Source organism: Channa argus, chromosome 2 (genome assembly GCF_033026475.1).
Source record: "Channa argus isolate prfri chromosome 2, Channa argus male v1.0, whole genome shotgun sequence".
NCBI lineage: Eukaryota > Metazoa > Chordata > Actinopteri > Anabantiformes > Channidae > Channa > Channa argus.
Window position 1 is genome coordinate 5594915 of NC_090198.1, and position 16552 is coordinate 5611466.

At 38.3% G+C, this 16552-nt stretch overlaps 2 protein-coding genes across 2 annotated transcripts; both read left to right on the forward strand.

Annotated features, from left to right (window-relative positions):
• Positions 1-272: 272 nt before the first annotated feature.
• LOC137110179 (adhesion G protein-coupled receptor G3) lies at positions 273-8842 on the forward strand. The gene is made up of 14 exons (XM_067494985.1): positions 273-319; positions 809-891; positions 1728-1949; positions 2090-2258; positions 3196-3361; positions 3607-3729; positions 3954-4076; positions 4320-4359; positions 4608-4708; positions 5078-5193; positions 5648-5916; positions 6206-6311; positions 7731-8059; positions 8196-8842. Exons 2-14 carry the CDS (start codon positions 834-836, stop codon positions 8306-8308), a joined length of 1935 nt encoding a protein of 644 aa, XP_067351086.1. The 5' UTR covers positions 273-319; positions 809-833; the 3' UTR covers positions 8309-8842.
• Positions 8843-10560: 1718 nt separating this feature from the next.
• Positions 10561-16548, forward strand: LOC137110258 (adhesion G protein-coupled receptor G3-like). Its single transcript, XM_067494991.1, has 12 exons — positions 10561-10716; positions 10990-11056; positions 11378-11465; positions 11725-11853; positions 12213-12380; positions 12473-12527; positions 12640-12731; positions 13317-13435; positions 14494-14774; positions 15055-15160; positions 15626-15942; positions 16035-16548. The coding sequence occupies exons 1-12, from the start codon at positions 10659-10661 to the stop codon at positions 16148-16150; spliced, it is 1596 nt and encodes a 531-aa protein (XP_067351092.1). The 5' UTR covers positions 10561-10658; the 3' UTR covers positions 16151-16548.
• The last annotated feature ends 4 nt before the right edge of the window (positions 16549-16552 follow it).

The window sequence follows — 16552 nt, forward strand, 5'->3', positions numbered from 1 at the left end:
AGTATTTACGTTCCCGCAGCAGTAGCTGGTAGCTGGTTTTGCATTATATTATTGTACATGATATCACATTTCTGATGGTCTGTCAGACCTGGCTCACCAAACTAATGCCATTAAACAGTTACTGTGACGTTAGAGCTCAACATGTAAAGATCATATAAACTCACCTGCATCTATTTTGTTGACCTAATAAAAATATTTGCATAAAATGCACACGTCCAACATAGCAAACACAAGCAGTACTGTATGTGTATAAGTTCCCAGTCAGGAGATAATCCAGCCAGCACAGTTCACTGCTGTTCTCTTCCTGTTCACTTCAGCGGTAAGACCCACTGTTTGTCTACTAAATGAAAGAGTTTGTTGTTTTTTTGTTAAGTGAGATGAGGTGTTCTGGGCAATTAGTTTAACGCATGAAGTCATGGCTGTGCAGCGTAAAAGTAGAAAAAGGTCCTTTAAGCTGAACTATGTAACTGAACTGTTTTTCTTCTTTTGTTAAAAGAGATGTTTTTCACTGGAAGGTTAGAGTGTTTTTACAGTGTTACCGTTAGAAAAAGTGTTGTCACATGTTTCTTTGTTGTTTGGGAGTGAGCTACATAAATGTGTCCATCAATCTAGTCAGTAAACAGATAGCTTTTCTAAAAAAGAGAAACAAATGGCAGATTTGTCTACTGCATTCAAAGCTCTTGTTTTTTTTGTTTTTTTTTTCTGATTTATAAAATCTGCCAGAAACTGAAGAGAAGATTAATATGCTTAATTTGTCTGACTTTGCATTGCGATGTAAATAACGGACAGGGTCTAAATGTAATTCTAGCAGTCGCACATCCAGAGGAATCATAATGGTTCCCTTACTGCTGTTGCTTTTGCTGCCCAACTCCATGGCCGATCAAGGCACAGGTATGGATCTCAGTTTTATTTCTTTAGATTTGGTTCATCGTCTTTAATCGCGGTTATTTACAGACTGTTCATCATTAATCACGACTAATTGCAAATAAATCACATGTGTTTTATCTACTCATAATTTCGTCTAAATGGACATTTTGTTGCAAAGGGATAAAAATAAAAAGTCTCACTGCATAGCAGTGGACACATGGTACTGATGGTGGAGATTTGATATTAAGCTTTTTACTTACTGAGTTGTATTTGTATGTAATGATACAATAAAAGAGTTGTCACCCTTAGTGTCTTGACTCAAATTGCATCTGTCGCCCTCGCTGCTGCAGCCGGCACACTCTGTCATCATGCTATGTTCATTTCCTGAATTCCTGAACGGTTTGGAAACCTCTAGTCTAGCACAGCAAATGTGGGTGAGAGCCAAAGGCTAATTATCAAGGCCAAATATTAATTATACTTAGAGCTACAATTCTTACAGTTCTTATGTTAGCAGGCCTTCTTGTGCTTCATAAGCCATTAGTACAACTCCTTTTACATTTAATTGCTTGTAATTCTTAAACAGCAAACGTTACCTCTAATAGGTTGCTGATTACATTAGAAACAAAATGACTGAGCTAATGTGTGGAAACTAACAAGCTTAGATGCATTTTTTGTTGATTGCATCCTTTGTAATGATAAATATCGGGGAGAAAACAGATTTTGAATGCAATATTATAACAATATATTTTGTTATATCATTCTCATATCTTAGATGTTTTACCATTATTAATTAAATTGCATCCAAATTATATGATGTACTGTGAGTTGCATTTATTTCATGCTGCTGTGTCTCCGGTTAGTCTGTCTCGATATATCGGAGAGTAAAATCAGCATTACCACAACACATGCTAATATCTCTGAGGACTGGACTGATAATGTGAAGTGTGAAATGAATGACTTTGGACCATGCCTCATCCTGTGCACGTTCAACAACGCAACATGGCGCAACGGATCAAACATGTGCTTTGAAGCTGATGTGACATCACTATCTCATGGCAACATTGTATATAACATCCAAAACAGTAAGTACACTGTATCTCAAATAGACGGCTGACTCTGTGCATACAGATGTGTCTCACATTATCTCTAATGGCGTCAGACAATGTTTAGCGTTTGACTGACAACTTTTCCCAAACTGCCCGATTCCTCTCTCTCTTCACAGATGTCTCTTGCAACTTATTTTTGTGCAATGAGACTCACATCTTGCGACTGATCCACTCTCTGCACAGTGATAGCTCTGACAAGAGGGAAATGATGCAACTTTTCTACATAAGGAATTCATGTATAAGTCTCTTCAGTACCAACCATGAAGTCAAGACGGCCTTTATAAAGTAAGTGTCACTCCCGTTGCATGTACTTCTCTGGTATACTGCTGGGTAGACTAATGGATTTTATTCATAATGTGTTGTACACAGACCCCTATTTTTACGACCTCAAAAATAAAAAAAGATCAACAGCTTGTCCCTTCAGGAGTCCAAACAGCAAAATGTGCTCTGCATGTTAATTTGGCAATTTTTTATGGTGGATGCCCTTCCTGCCACAAGTCTCCCATTTTTTCATCTGGCCTCTTTGGTGGCTGAGCAGCCTGCAGCCTTCAGCATCCTGACCCAATGCTTTACCACTGAGCCACCAGGCTTTAAGATCTCAAATGTATGTGGACAATTTGTCACCAGATGCTGGGTGTGTTACCTGGTGTTGTTCTATCAAGCAGTAACTCACAACTTGGATGCTGCAATACTGACATCTATATACTGCCATTGATTTATGAAAGACAACCCCATATGTTTGATGTCCTTTTCATTCACAATAATAATAACACACTGCACACAATAATGCAGTCACCTACATAAATAGGAAACATAATTACATCTTCCCAACATTTGGAACAGATCAGTGTGCTGCACGCATGGGCTCACACACGTAATCCAGACTTTGTATTATGGGGCTTGCAGGAAAAAGTCTGGATAATCTCAGGAGTGTCTAACACACACATACATCCAGACAAAGTCAGGAGAATTACAAGGTTCCAGTGCATGTGCAACAAAGGCCTATGATAACCTTTAGAAGTGATTATCTCTGCACAGCTGCCAGTGCTGTTCTGTCAGTCTGTGTCATGAGAGTCGTAGACGGATCCTCTCCACAATAAGATCATTTTTGGAGCATATCTCTACTAAATAAGTATTTGAACAGAGTTGTACCTGTGTACTGAAAACTATCAGTGCCACAGACTGTCACAACGCCTAAGAACAAATCGGATTCTTGTTGCAGTGTCGAAAGGCAGATAATCCATAATATCATGGGATCATCACTTCTTGAAGATGGACGCTCCACAAACTCCAGCCTGAAATTCTTGTCTCTGAATGTGCTCAACATCAGTGAGGCTTACCTTGACGCTACAGGAACCAAAGACTGGATCCACACAGAAGCACCGCAGGTACACAAGCTGTAATAGAGAAATGGTAAAAAAGCTTTTAGAAGGAATAGTGATGGTTATGATACCTTTGTTATCTTTGTTAATGTATGTTACTTTGTGCTTTTAGGCAAATTAAATTAACCTTGTGGTTTGGTATGATGTCATCATGATCATCATCATGTAATTTTAATGATTCTGTGTGTGTGTGGTGTGTTTTGAGCTAAGCTTGATGCTATCTTAATGAGCCTCTTCTCATCCATGATTAGCTGCTGCCTCAGAATAAGTCATTCATCCCTGACATTTGGCTGCCTATAGATGCCCTGCGCTCCATCCCGAAGGAGAAGCGGATTATTGGTTTGATTAGCTACATGCACCACAGCCAGTTCCAAGTATTTGTTTAAGTCTTCTTTACTCTTTACATCATCCACCCCGAAAACCTCATCTTTCAATCTATAACTTACATTTACGTAATTTATTCCTTATCTTAAATTTGCAGTCATTCTGGATTCAGCGTTACACATTTGACTTTTTTTTATTCTTCTCAAAAACTGATACATTCATCACAATATGCACCCTAGTCCATGTTACAGTACTCTGTGTTTCCTCCCCCTAGTTTGAACATGAAGAAATCCCATCAATGGTTCTGAGGATAGAACTACCGGGGGGACACCATCTTTATAATTTAAAGACGTCAGTGAAGATGATTTTCAGAGTTGATGCACACAGAAACATGGATGTAAGTATGTTTGTGAGAACTTCAATGTTTCTAAGTTTAATCGGTTTGGTTACAATGCAGTTTCTGTCCCATAGTCATGCAGTGCATCAAACTGTGACAACATATTCTAACTTATTCTAGTGATTCAGCTTTTTCTGCATTATCTTACTCTTTCAGTCTATTAAAATGCTTCTTTGTCTGGGCACTACTGTATATAACCGTTAGTAATTTCAAGATGGCTCTATGTTTTTTCTATCTCTACAGAATAAGACAAGGTTACAGTGTCACTATTTTGATGAACAAGGTAGGTGTATGTCAGGTAGCCGCCTGAAAAACAAAGTGCGCAGCAATTTTTCACGTTGTGTAGAAGGCTTTGAGAATGGTGAAAATTACATTTAGATTATTTTACCTAGACCTGAAATGGCTGATAGGTATTGTGTCTATCATATGAATGAATACGCTGCAAGTATTGTTCCAACTACTGTTTACTTTGGCTCAGTCTTAGTCTCAAGGAGAATTAGATTAATTCATCTGTATTGGTTATGTTCCCAGAGTGGCACTGGAAAACAGACGGATGTGAGACCACCACCCTCAATAACTCGAATGACATTATTTGCAATTGCGACCACACAACACCATTTGCTGTCTTACTGGTAAGCACATAAATAATTGTTCCTTATTAAATGTTCATGGATGAGTTACTAAACAGCTCTACTGGGCATAACTCCATTGGCCCTAGATGTTTCGGGGGGCTGAAAACAAATAAACAGAAAGAGTTGGGGGACAACCAAAGGGGTTTCCTTCCCCAGTTAGTGCCCAGGGGCCCATTTTTTTAATAATCCCTCCACTGATATGTTAAATAAAAATAATCAGTAAAGCTTTTACTTGTAGCACATGTGATACCTTTGGTCATTTTGTTCATAACTTGTACAGATGTGTTATTTACACAATAGCTCTGTTGCCCAATTTCTACATATCAGTTATAGTTCACCAGTAAACCACTACCCCATGTTTTTCTGCAGATAAGAGAACCAATTGCAGAGATCCACTGGAGAATACTGTCATACATCAGTTACATGGGTTGTGGTCTGTCTGCTTTCTTCACTGCTTTGTCTCTTGTGTTGTATGTCTTCAGTCGGTAGGTATACACTCATTTTACACTGCATGTATGTAAAAAGTAAAAAGAAAAAAGAATTATCAGCTTCTTACGAAAGCAAATTTCCATTCAACTGCTTTCCAGTAACATTTACTACATGCCGCTCAGCACGCATGCTTTTCCATATTAATGTAGGAGCACAGCTATTGTTCCTGTAATGTTACTGCCCCCTGTTGATCAGTGTAACATTATGAAACCACTTTGAAGTGTGAGGCCACATTTTCAAAGGGATGCGAAAATACAGTTATTAAAAATACAATATATTGAGGTAATTCAACTGAAATTAGAACAAAACTATTGCTAATTGCTAAGTTTTTCTTTGTTTCTAATCTTTAAACACTTGCACTGGGCAGAAACAGAAGCCGCGTTTCGTTCCTGTTTCTGTGAACTTCTGTGTCATATGCCCTTAAGTTCTGTTCCCTTTTCTCTTTCTTAGAAACCACAGACAGGACTATTCCATTTGTATTCATGTATCTCTGAGTGGGGCCTTGTTTCTGCTCAATTCTACATTTCTGCTAACTGAGTGGGGGGCCACAGTGGAGCTAGACTGGGTGTGTGTGTTAGTGGCAGCACTAATGCATTACTCCTTGCTCTGCTCTTTCACCTGGATGGCTATTGAGGCACTTCACCTCTACCTGCTGCTTATAAAGGTCTTCAACACCTACTACAAACACTACATGGTCAAACTGTCTCTTGCTGGATGGGGTGAGTGTTCCACGAGCACCTACTGTATTCTGATGTTTGACACCAGGTTAATGTGAGCACAATTTCTCAGGGCCATGTTTCACAGAAAGCTACTAATCAAGACATGATCTAGGAAATGACATGTGTTGTATGGTTATCTCTGCCTCTTCTTTGATGCTTCAGATTAATCATTTCTGTCGTCGCACTTCACCTTACTGTAGACATTTCGATTGATGTGATGAAGCATTGATGGATAAAAACCCACCAGAAATAGATGTTGTCATTGATGTGATCTAAATTTAATTCTCAGGGATCCCTGGTGTCATTGTGGCAATCTCTTTGGGAATGAAGGACTTCAAACAGTTCTACGGAATAACCCAAATGACCATGGCCGATACAAACCAAACTAATGCTATGTGAGTACAAAACTGGATGCACGCACAGAATGTGCTATATTGAGCATTTTCATTTAAGAAGAGAGTGAATATCGTTAAACAATGGATAGTTTTTAGTCACATGACTTGCAGGGAGCACTGGAGAGCTAAAAACACATAGCAACTCCATAGCAAATCACATATCAACAAGCACTGGGCTGTAAAATATTACTGTAACAAGTAGTGTGAGCAATTATAAATATAATTTTAGTAAACAAATTACAGTTATTCTCCCCAAAAACATGTTCAGGGTCGCCACAGCGGATCATTGTTGTTGCCCTTCCTGATGCAAGTCTCCCCAATTTCTATCGGGCTTGGACCCACACTGCACAGCTGAGGAAGGGAATGGGCTGTTAGGGCTGTTGATTTAAAATCCGATTTTTAATATTAGTAGTCTGGCACACGTCACTATTTTTAGCACTGCATAAGGTGCAGTGGAAAATAGAAAAGGCTGGAAATATATATGTCAGTTTAATTTTGCCTCGATGATAGATGATTAGAAACATTATTGTGAAATGTCATTTGATGAATGTATTAGTAAGGTTCCTCTTACTGCAAACAAATAACTAACAACTAACAAAGCTTGTGCCTGCATGTGCCTTCAGAAAAGTAAAATAAAAAGTAATGCAATAATTTACTTTTAGCAACGAGTAATCAAAAAAGTAAAAATAGAAATTTGGAGTAATAAGTAAAAATATTTTTCTTATGCATAACCACTACAGAAAAATATATATAAGATATGAGAAGGGCAACTTAAACAAAGACATTGAGGCAGCTATATGCATTTTAGATGTTTGATGGGTCAATAATGCTGCGATTTGGGAGACGATGCAAAGGTGAGCACTCCCTAACACTCCCTAACCACGATTATTAATTTGAAGGACATTAGTCAATGCATTCAGCTACAGTCAACACAATAGCTTATGACATAATTTTAATGAAAAACATTCCTACAGCTGAAATTACCCATCATGAACAGCCTGGAACAGAAGGGTTAGAAGCAGTGTATTCAAACAAAGTGGCATTGCTCGCACTGACAAAATCAAGTTAGAAAGAAGGGAAAAAAAAGCCTTCTTTGCCTTCTAGGTGGGTGGTTCCCATGGGGGTGGGACAGCACATTAAAAGTTGATATTGTGGTGATATTGTGACACATACTGTAGCACTGTACTGTAGTTCCCCTCAGATGTGATTTATGCAAGAGTGGTGTCATCATCAAATTTTAGCAGCTTGATGGGTTGGTGACTAGAGGGGCATCTGCAGGCTACATCAATCCAAAGCCATAAAAATACTCTCTGAGCCTTTTATATGTCCACAGTACAATATGTACCCTGCATATTTATTCTCCGCTATTTTATAACACTGTGTTCTGACAGTCGTTTGACTTACCTGACTGCCCTACAGCTGCTGGATAACAGATGACTCCTTCTTCTACTCCCTGAACCTGGTGTATTTTACCCTCATATTCATTTTCAACTCTGGCATATTGATGACAGTGGCCTCTAGCATCTGTAAGATAAAACAAGTGTACAGAGGGGACTTAAAGCATCAATCAAACACCGGTGAAGATTCCTGGAATTACCCTGAGAAGTTTGGTGCGACCTGCAGGAGTGGCGTTACTGTGCTGGGTCTTACCTGCCTGATGGGAACCACCTGGGGCCTGGCCTTTCTGGGCTCAGGCTACGTCAACTACGCCATTCTCTACCTTTTCTGCATCTTCAACTCCATACAAGGTGGGTTTTCAGTTTGTGTGTTTGACAGTCTTTGCTGTCAAACATGCTGTTAGCGATATTTAAATGGATCTGTTTATTTTGAGCTGTTTTGTGAACACTTCATATTTTCACCTGACCCGTGTGTCTCTTTATCAAGGTTTCTTCATCTTCCTGTGGATCTGTCAGTCAGTCAGGAAGCAGCGGAGGAGATATATAGAGGACAAGATGACTTCATCTCCTGTGAGGGTCACAGGGACAAAAGCTGATTAGAATCTCTTTCCTGCCATCAGTTTAGATGATAAAGCCTTTACATGATTTTTAATTGTACGACTCCTGATAACCCCCATTATTTAACATTAGCAACACTAACTATGACCTTTTTAAACATTTGCCAGATTAATTTCTATTTTTACATAAACATGATGTAGAACTCCCACATAGTTGTTTATTGTACGTTTTTTCAAAAGATATGATGTGAACTATTGATCAAGTACATGTTTAGAGGGAAAGGTATATACATGTGTTTCTGAAATATACTTGAAATATATTTTTTGAAGCATCCTATATCAGATTATTTTTCCTAAGCAGACCCACACCACCCACAGCCTTTAACGCCATTTGATGTTCACATTAGACGTGTTAGGCCCTGCTCATTAAAAGAACCTCAAAAAGGTGATGTAGATTACTCGTTTTATTTCGCAATTGTCTGGTTGGGAAGGTGTTTTTTTTCACATGTGGTTTGTTGCGTATCGTGTGCTTTTATGGGGAACCACGCACGTACTGGTAGGATAAGAAAGTCACAGGTCAACCAAAGGAAAAAATTGCAACACTTACAGAAACCATCGCTGCCTGTCAGCACGAGATTGGTCAGCGTCACATGTTTTGTATACTGACTCTAAGCTCCACAAGACATCATCTTGTGCTTCTGAGACCACACAAGCACAAATGAGATCTAACTGGGGCCTGAGACTGTAACTGAACCTTAGGAAATCGCTGTCAGTCCTACTTAGACCAGGAAAGTACATTGCTTAACCAAAACTCTTTGTTGTATAATTATCAGAAATTCCATTTGTTTCAACACTGTGACTTAAGTGAAAAAAAAAAACATCCCCTTAAGTCGAAACGGCAATGAAATGAGCAGACAATAATCGTAAATGATCGTGGTTCATTCAATTCAATTCAATGTCCTACTGTCACACCATATTTTATAAATAGGTTTGGTATTTCAGTCATGTATAAAACAAGGTGTCAATGAGAAACAAAGTTCAGCCAAAGTTTCATTATTACCAGGCACTGGCAAATAAAGGTCACAAAGCCGCACAAGGACTAAATACACGTCATTTGAGTAGTAGGCATTGAAACAAAAAGTTGAAAACACGTACAAGGAACTATGAACAAGGAACAAGTACATACAAGGAACTGACGTTAGACCAGTGTAGAGATGGACAGCAGGTGTGTAAAACTGCAATTAAAACAACACGGCTTCACCAAGGAGTCTAAAAATTGAAACATACTTTTTAACACATTTTTCTGAATATATATTTCTGTATGCTTTGTGTCATAGTTTTGATGCCTATGATAATAATGTAGAATGTAGAATGTATTTTATTAGCTAAAAGGGATCTTTAGTTTCCTGTTGATGTGTCTGTCTGCCTACCAACAAAAAAAGACATATGATGCACAGGCTTGCATAGTGTTAAGACCTGCCATCATTGCCAACAGTGTGCAACTTGTGATTGGTAATTAATCCACAACACCAATATATTATATCACTAACAGGACAAGAGAATGATTTTCTGTAAGTGATGTAACCATCACTTACAGAAATGCGAAAATGGGGACTGATCTCACATTATTTTTCTCGTAAACATTAAAAATTGCTCAGACATTGTGGTTTAGGTGTTAGGCACGAAACAACAAGGGCTACGTTAGTTAATAAACATTTCCTTTACTTCACTGACTCATCACATGACTCTTATGCAGCGATATATTAAAATCAACAAACACTGTTCTGAACTGCACACAAACTCCAGTCTCTAGTCACAATGATCAGCCTCAACATTAAAACGACCTGGTGGTTATACTGTATTACAGAATTTACAAAATCTAAATGTGAATTTTATCTGTCCTGCCAACTTTATAAAACATAACATGACGCAGATCTTCATAGTTTTGCTTCCCAGAAAAGCTGGACGTCAGTACTTCTTGACCATTATTGCCTCTTCTTTTTTCTTTGTTTTTTACTTCTCTTTTCTCTAGAAAGCCTTTTATATTTGATATTAATTCATACAGTGGTAAAAAATATAATATAATTTGTGTGAGAGACATTGGAATTTGTTGATCAACCCATGTTGATCTACAATTAGTTTAAATTACAATGTTCAAAAAAATTATACAACATTTCTCCATTTCTTGTAAAAACCACCAGCAGCTGCTTAAACGAACAGGATCATGTCATTTCCTGTTTGTTCGAGCTTTCCACACCCCTTCCCCCCTTACCATATAATATTAAAGTGAAACTCCCTGTCTGTCACATCATCAGGCAAACCTCAGACACGCAGTACAATGATGTGCATGGGACTGTAATATCATATGTGGCTTTGAGCAACTCCGAGAAACAATGTGGATTATTCTGTGTCTTGTCACAACCATGTGGTTTTCTACAACCCAAGCTGCTGGTAAGACTTTGATTTTGCCTTGTTCTTGTGATGAAAGTATATTTGTGTTAATTTCTAAGGCCTGTGACTCCTCAGACAAAAAAAGAGGAAAAGAACGTCACTTGTGTGAACTCTTACCCGAGACGTGGCGTAACATTAAAACCCACAGTTCCTCTAAACAGGGCACGTGATAACAGAACACTTTGCCCCTTATATCATCTACCCGAGATTTGTCTTTTGTGCCTTCACCCACATATTGTACTACTGTCTTTGTCTTTTTGCTTTCTGTGTCAGGAAATTTAACACACAATTGTGAAAATATCCTTCAAGAATGTCACCAACCAAATTCTTCTTGGACAAGGTAACATAAATACTCCTAAACTGTTAAATAATAAATGAAAATTTACACATAAATGACCAAACAAATGCTTTCAAGTAACAAAAAAAAAAATTAATTAAAAAATACTTCAAAATTTCAGCTGTTCAGGAAACAAGTGCACATGACAGCAATTCAAGTTTTCTAAATCATTAATCATCAAAGAAATTTCTAGAAATGGCTTTGTACTATATTCATTCAACTCATGTTGGCTTAATTACATAATTTGTTTGATTGTTTACCTAAAATCAATTATAATATTGTATAGCTGCATGAGTGCTGAATATGTAAACAATGTGTTGGTAGGTGTTTTGAAGAAAGAAGTAAAAGCTGTCGAATCAGAGGCCGTTCTTTTTCAAACTTCAAGCGTCAGATGGTGAATTGCTCTCAAATGGTGAGGTCATATTTTGGGTTACTGACTCTAAGCTCTTGTCCCACTTGGTTCTAAAGTAATACAGTGTGAAGTTTTACATGACATGCAATAACAAATTTTGCTGATTTCTCTTCATCATACACGTATATGAACATCCACAGCTCAGCATGTTGCAATTTTCACTGCATTGCTTTTAATGCACATATAAAGTCTAAAAATGACAGCTATTATTACCCTCAACCACGTTCACAGTATTGTTTTTTTTTATTATGGCTTTTAGGCTGAATCGAAGCCCACACCTGATCACCACGTTCACATCCCAGCCTCAGCTCTCCAGAAAAGCAGAGAAAATGAGTCAGTGGTGGAAGTGATTCTGGTGACTGCTGTGATCAGCAGCAAGCACTTTAAGGTCAGTGGTGCTGACGGTGCAAGATTTCAATGAAGCCAAAATTACGTCTAGACAATGAGAAGATGGTGAATGACAGAGTTCCTTTAGTAAGATCAGAAAGAATCTAACTGAAAAAGTGACATAAATTCATAAGGACAGATAATGATGTTTGACACTAACCTCTGTTTCAAGTTGACTTTCTCTGTGTATTTATACACTTCCTTCACATGATTTGCATTTGTTTGCATGAACTCTGTACACTCACACTGAGCCTTGGTGTACTGGGAAACGAATGATACTGTAGCCAGTGTTTTGGGATCTTTTCTGCGTCCCTCTATTAATAGCATGTGTTCCCTCTCCACATCTGTTTGTCAGTACAGCTTGTACCCCATAGGACGCAAGGAAGAGGGATGCAAATCAGACCCAACCAGCCTACCCGTGTAGAAGGCGCTGTCATGGGAGACTCGGTCGTGGTAGTGAAGGCAGGGAGTCGATCTGTCAGAAACCTGTCACAATTAGTCACTTTAACCTTCAAACACAATTACATGGTAAAGTAATAAACCCAAGTGGAGCAAGCATAAAGAAAGGCAATGTCATCTGCTTTCCTCTCATTGTGATTTGATTTTGTTTCATGTTTCAGGTGGAAAATGGGACTTGTGCATTCTGGCATGAGGTAGACGAAATGAATGGAATGGGTGGGCTATAATAGTTTTGATCTTAAATATAAAAAAAAAAAAAAAAAAAAAAAACATTTAACATCTACTTCGGATTCAGGAATAATGTGTTGACTAATGTGTTTTTTTTTAGGTTATTGGTGCCCAGACGGTTGTAATACCAGTATGAATGAAATGGAGTTCGTTTGCAGATGCAACCACCTCAGCTTCTTTGCCGTACTCGTGGTAAAATCATTTTTCGTTTTTTCACTGAGCATTTCCTTTACCCACAGTGTTTAGATAAAAGTCTGAGCAGCAGCAGCAGCTTTCATCAAAACCCCCTCGTCTCACAATGCAACCCAACCACAAACCACCTATGACAGAGACAGAGACAATTATTATTCCTTTTCACATATAAACTAAGACATTCTAACCTAGTAAAAGTAGAATTAATGGCAGAGCAGTTGTATTAGATTTGCATTAACTTGCATAGGTGTGCTTAATGAGGTGGATACTCAATTCAAATATCCATCCATCCATTATCTGTCATTGCTTATTCTATCCTAGCTGTGAGGCCGCAGCCCTAACCGTTCCAGCACCGGGCTGCCTACGCTCAAATATACATCAGCCAAAAAAAAAAAAAAAAAACACACATGTGAAATGTGCCAACTGTTGGAATTGTTTTTTTGATTTCTATATTTTATTTTCACTCAATATTTTACACGCAGACTTTAAATGCACATGAATGGCAGCACTTTATAGGATCAGAGAGCAGAGTAGCACAAACAGACAAACCCACATAAACATTACATTGTTTTTTTCTCTTTCCAGAATCCAGTATCAACAGTAGATGAGAGTCATTCTAAAAACCTCAGCTACATAACCTACGTTGGATCAGCGCTCTCTGTCCTCTTAACAGTCTTCAGCTTGATTATCTATACACATCTTCAGTGAGTATTTTTGTTTGCATGACTGAAAGTCATTTTTCCCATAAGGTGAATCAAATTAAATATTGTACATCTGATTCTGATTCAACAGAAGTAGTGACTAAAGCAGTGTGTGGCTGTTAGCTGTATGTACATGGATCATTGTTCCCACAGTCAAAGCACAGGGCAACACACACATTTATTTTTATTTTTTATTTTTTTTTGTTTGTCATACTTAGGTTAGTTTTGCATGTGGGTGAAATGGTGGTGGCGTTTATTTTAAGCCAATCTCTGAGAAAAAATGTGTTGATTCTTAGGTACTGCATAAGTACACTGCAGTTTTTTTTAGTCTTTTTTTAGCCAACTACGTCAGACAACCTAGATACGTGTCCAGCTCTGAATGCATGTGTGGTCTAAAAACAATTACATTAAATTACATTTCTGAGGTTCTTATATCACTTCTGCAAAGAGACCTGAGTTTTAAAAGAAAACATTGAAAGGGTGACATGGCACAGAGGTTTGTCTAGAGACACTGCAGGTCCACACAAGTTCAGTGGCCCAGGAGAAAAAAAAACAAAACATTATACAATGTTGTTGGAAAATATCCAGGTCCATACTTTTAAAGATTTACTGCATTATGAATTTGTTTTAAAAGTCTACAATGACAAAGTCCAGGCATATTCTATAAATGCTAATTAATTTCAAATTCTTTACTGAAACCTTCTTATTTACAAAAGTATTCAGACTCTTACTGTTGCTGTTCAAATTGTGGTCTAATGCTTTCTGTTTACTTTGGTTTTACTTTTTCTAAACGTTCCTTTCTCAAAACAGCTGCATTGAAAAATGGAAAGCTGGTGGGAAACCAGCTCTGGCTGTGGCCTAGTGCGAGAGGCTCCTCCTCTCTACAATGCTCGAGGGATTCGGTTCCATCTGGCTTATTTTTAAATTGAAACAGGACAGTCTGCCAATCTGCAGTCAGTTCGTGGGCATCTCAATAAATCCAACTGGATAATGGAAAACAATGCTAATGATGTCAGGCACTTTTTTCTGCTCAGAGTCTCAGAGTTCCCTTTGTCTTTCAGACGCCGGCGTCCAGAGAAAGCCATTGGTGTGCATATGCACCTAACAGGGGCACTATTCTGCCTCCATCTCAGCTTCCTGCTGTCCAGCTTCTGGGTGTGGTTGTTGGATGGCAATGTGGAGGGGAGGGTTTGCTGGATGCTGGGTTTCTTTTTACACTGGTCCCTGCTGGCCTCCCTCACATGGATGGCTCTGGAGGGTTTCCACCTCTACCTCCTCCTCGTCCGAGTCTTCAACATCTATGTGAGGAAATACCTGCTCAAACTCAGCTTGGTGGGATGGGGTGAGTGGAGCCTGGTTGGCTCAGTGGTTCTTGACTTGACTATCTTAAAATATCACGTTAATAAGAAAAAAATATAAATCTACATCAAACGAAACAACATACTGTGTTTATTGTGAAATGTGGTGGGAGTTGTAATGCACTGCTGCCAAGGCAACAAAAGGAAAATTTAAAGTCTGTACTCAATGTAAATGATGCGGTTAACTTTAAAAGTGTACTGCCAGCTTTTGGATTTTTCACATTTTTACATTTTAAAAACTGAAAATGTATTTTCCTTCTGCAGGTGTGCCAACAATAATCGTCGCAGTTTGTGGGATTTTAAGTGTTTATGGGATATACATCCCTCCGAAACTGGGGGATGCCAAGAACTACAATTCAACAGTACAGATGTAAGAAAGCAGGATTTGTTGCTATGGTTTTAATATTTTCATGTGGGCTTTGAGCTTTAGAAATGGAAAGAAGGTTTTGTACAATGCAAAAGAGATTTGTACTTGTACTATTCGTACATTTGTGCACGTAAACTTGTTTGAAAGGTCCAAATAATTTACACTATGGTGGATCTTCCGCTGTGCATTTGTGTGTCTCATCCTGTGGATTCAAATTCACAAACACACACATTTGAACTTAAATTGTGTTCACAAATATTCCGATAGAAGTATAAATTTCATTTGCGCTGCCCAAAATAGTATTTTCCTGACTAAACCATAAAACAATTTTGTAATTACTGTTTGTACTTAATTAACTTCATAGATTTAGATTCATTTTTAAACACAGCTGTTGGTTTGCCGACAAGAAGTCTATTCGGAGTTGCAAACATTTCAATATTCTTTTTGTTGCTTGTTATTGACCCACAGGTGCTGGATAAAGAACGACAGTATTGCAGTCAGCTACATCACCACTGCAGGCTTTTCGTGCCTCGTCATACTGTGTAATTCCTTCATGCTGAGCGTTGTGGTGTTTAAGATGTGGGTGCTGAGAGGAGGTTGTCGAGGCAGCAAAAACAGCAGTGCATGGAATAAAATGAGCAAAGAAAATGCTTCCAGGTTATGGAAGGACTGTGCCACTGTGGTGGGCCTCAGCTGTGTGCTGGGTTTACCCTGGGGATTAGCGGTAACCACCTACATCTCTCTCTTTGGGATTTACCTTTTCACCATACTAAACTCGTTACAGGGTCAGTGCGTGTTTTATTAGTTTTTACAGCAATACACTGGTGGTCTGTGGCTTTCTGGAAGGACTCACAACCTTTATCTTTTTTTTTTTTAGGTGTTTTTATGTTCCTGTGGTCTGTGGCTTTGACCTGCAAGTCTAAGTCTGATAACAACTCTTCAGTCAAAGACCCTTCTTCTCAGAAAATGATGACTACAAGTTTTAATAACTGATTTTCAAAGCTAAAACAAATGTATTATTATTGCCTATATTAGGTATTTACAGGCTAATAATTATTTACAATGCAATTGCAATTGTTGTGTCCGTGTCTGACTGTTGTCAATTGATGCCTGTTTTTAGGTATTTGATGTCTATTTTTGTTAATTGTTCATTGTATTGGGTCTTTCTGCTTCTTTTTCTAGTTGTTGTGAATCACTTTGTAGTGTTTTTTTTAGTCATATACCTGAGCTCCTTTAAGCAAAAAGGAAGAGCAGTATCTCTAAGGGGTCTGGCCCAAAAGCTGCTCGTGCTCCTTCTAAATTTACCTATTTATTGTATGTTCTTCAAGGTGTGTTACTGTGTACAAAACTGTGCTGCAATGTGTCACCAATAATATCTATTGAAAACAAAAGACC

Bases quoted from the DNA above. Each gene is read 5' to 3' on its own strand.
- LOC137110179 (XM_067494985.1), top strand. From the start codon at position 834: ATGGTTCCCTTACTGCTGTTGCTTTTGCTGCCCAACTCCATGGCCGAT. The intron at 3,362-3,606 runs GTACACAAGCTG...ATCCATGATTAG, and splicing joins TCCACACAGAAGCACCGCAG to CTGCTGCCTCAGAATAAGTC. The intron at 4,709-5,077 runs GTAAGCACATAA...GTTTTTCTGCAG, and splicing joins CACCATTTGCTGTCTTACTG to ATAAGAGAACCAATTGCAGA.
- LOC137110258 (XM_067494991.1), top strand. From the start codon at position 10,659: ATGTGGATTATTCTGTGTCTTGTCACAACCATGTGGTTTTCTACAACC. The intron at 11,057-11,377 runs GTAACATAAATA...ATGTGTTGGTAG, and splicing joins CCAAATTCTTCTTGGACAAG to GTGTTTTGAAGAAAGAAGTA. The intron at 12,528-12,639 runs GTGGGCTATAAT...GTTTTTTTTTAG, and splicing joins AGACGAAATGAATGGAATGG to GTTATTGGTGCCCAGACGGT.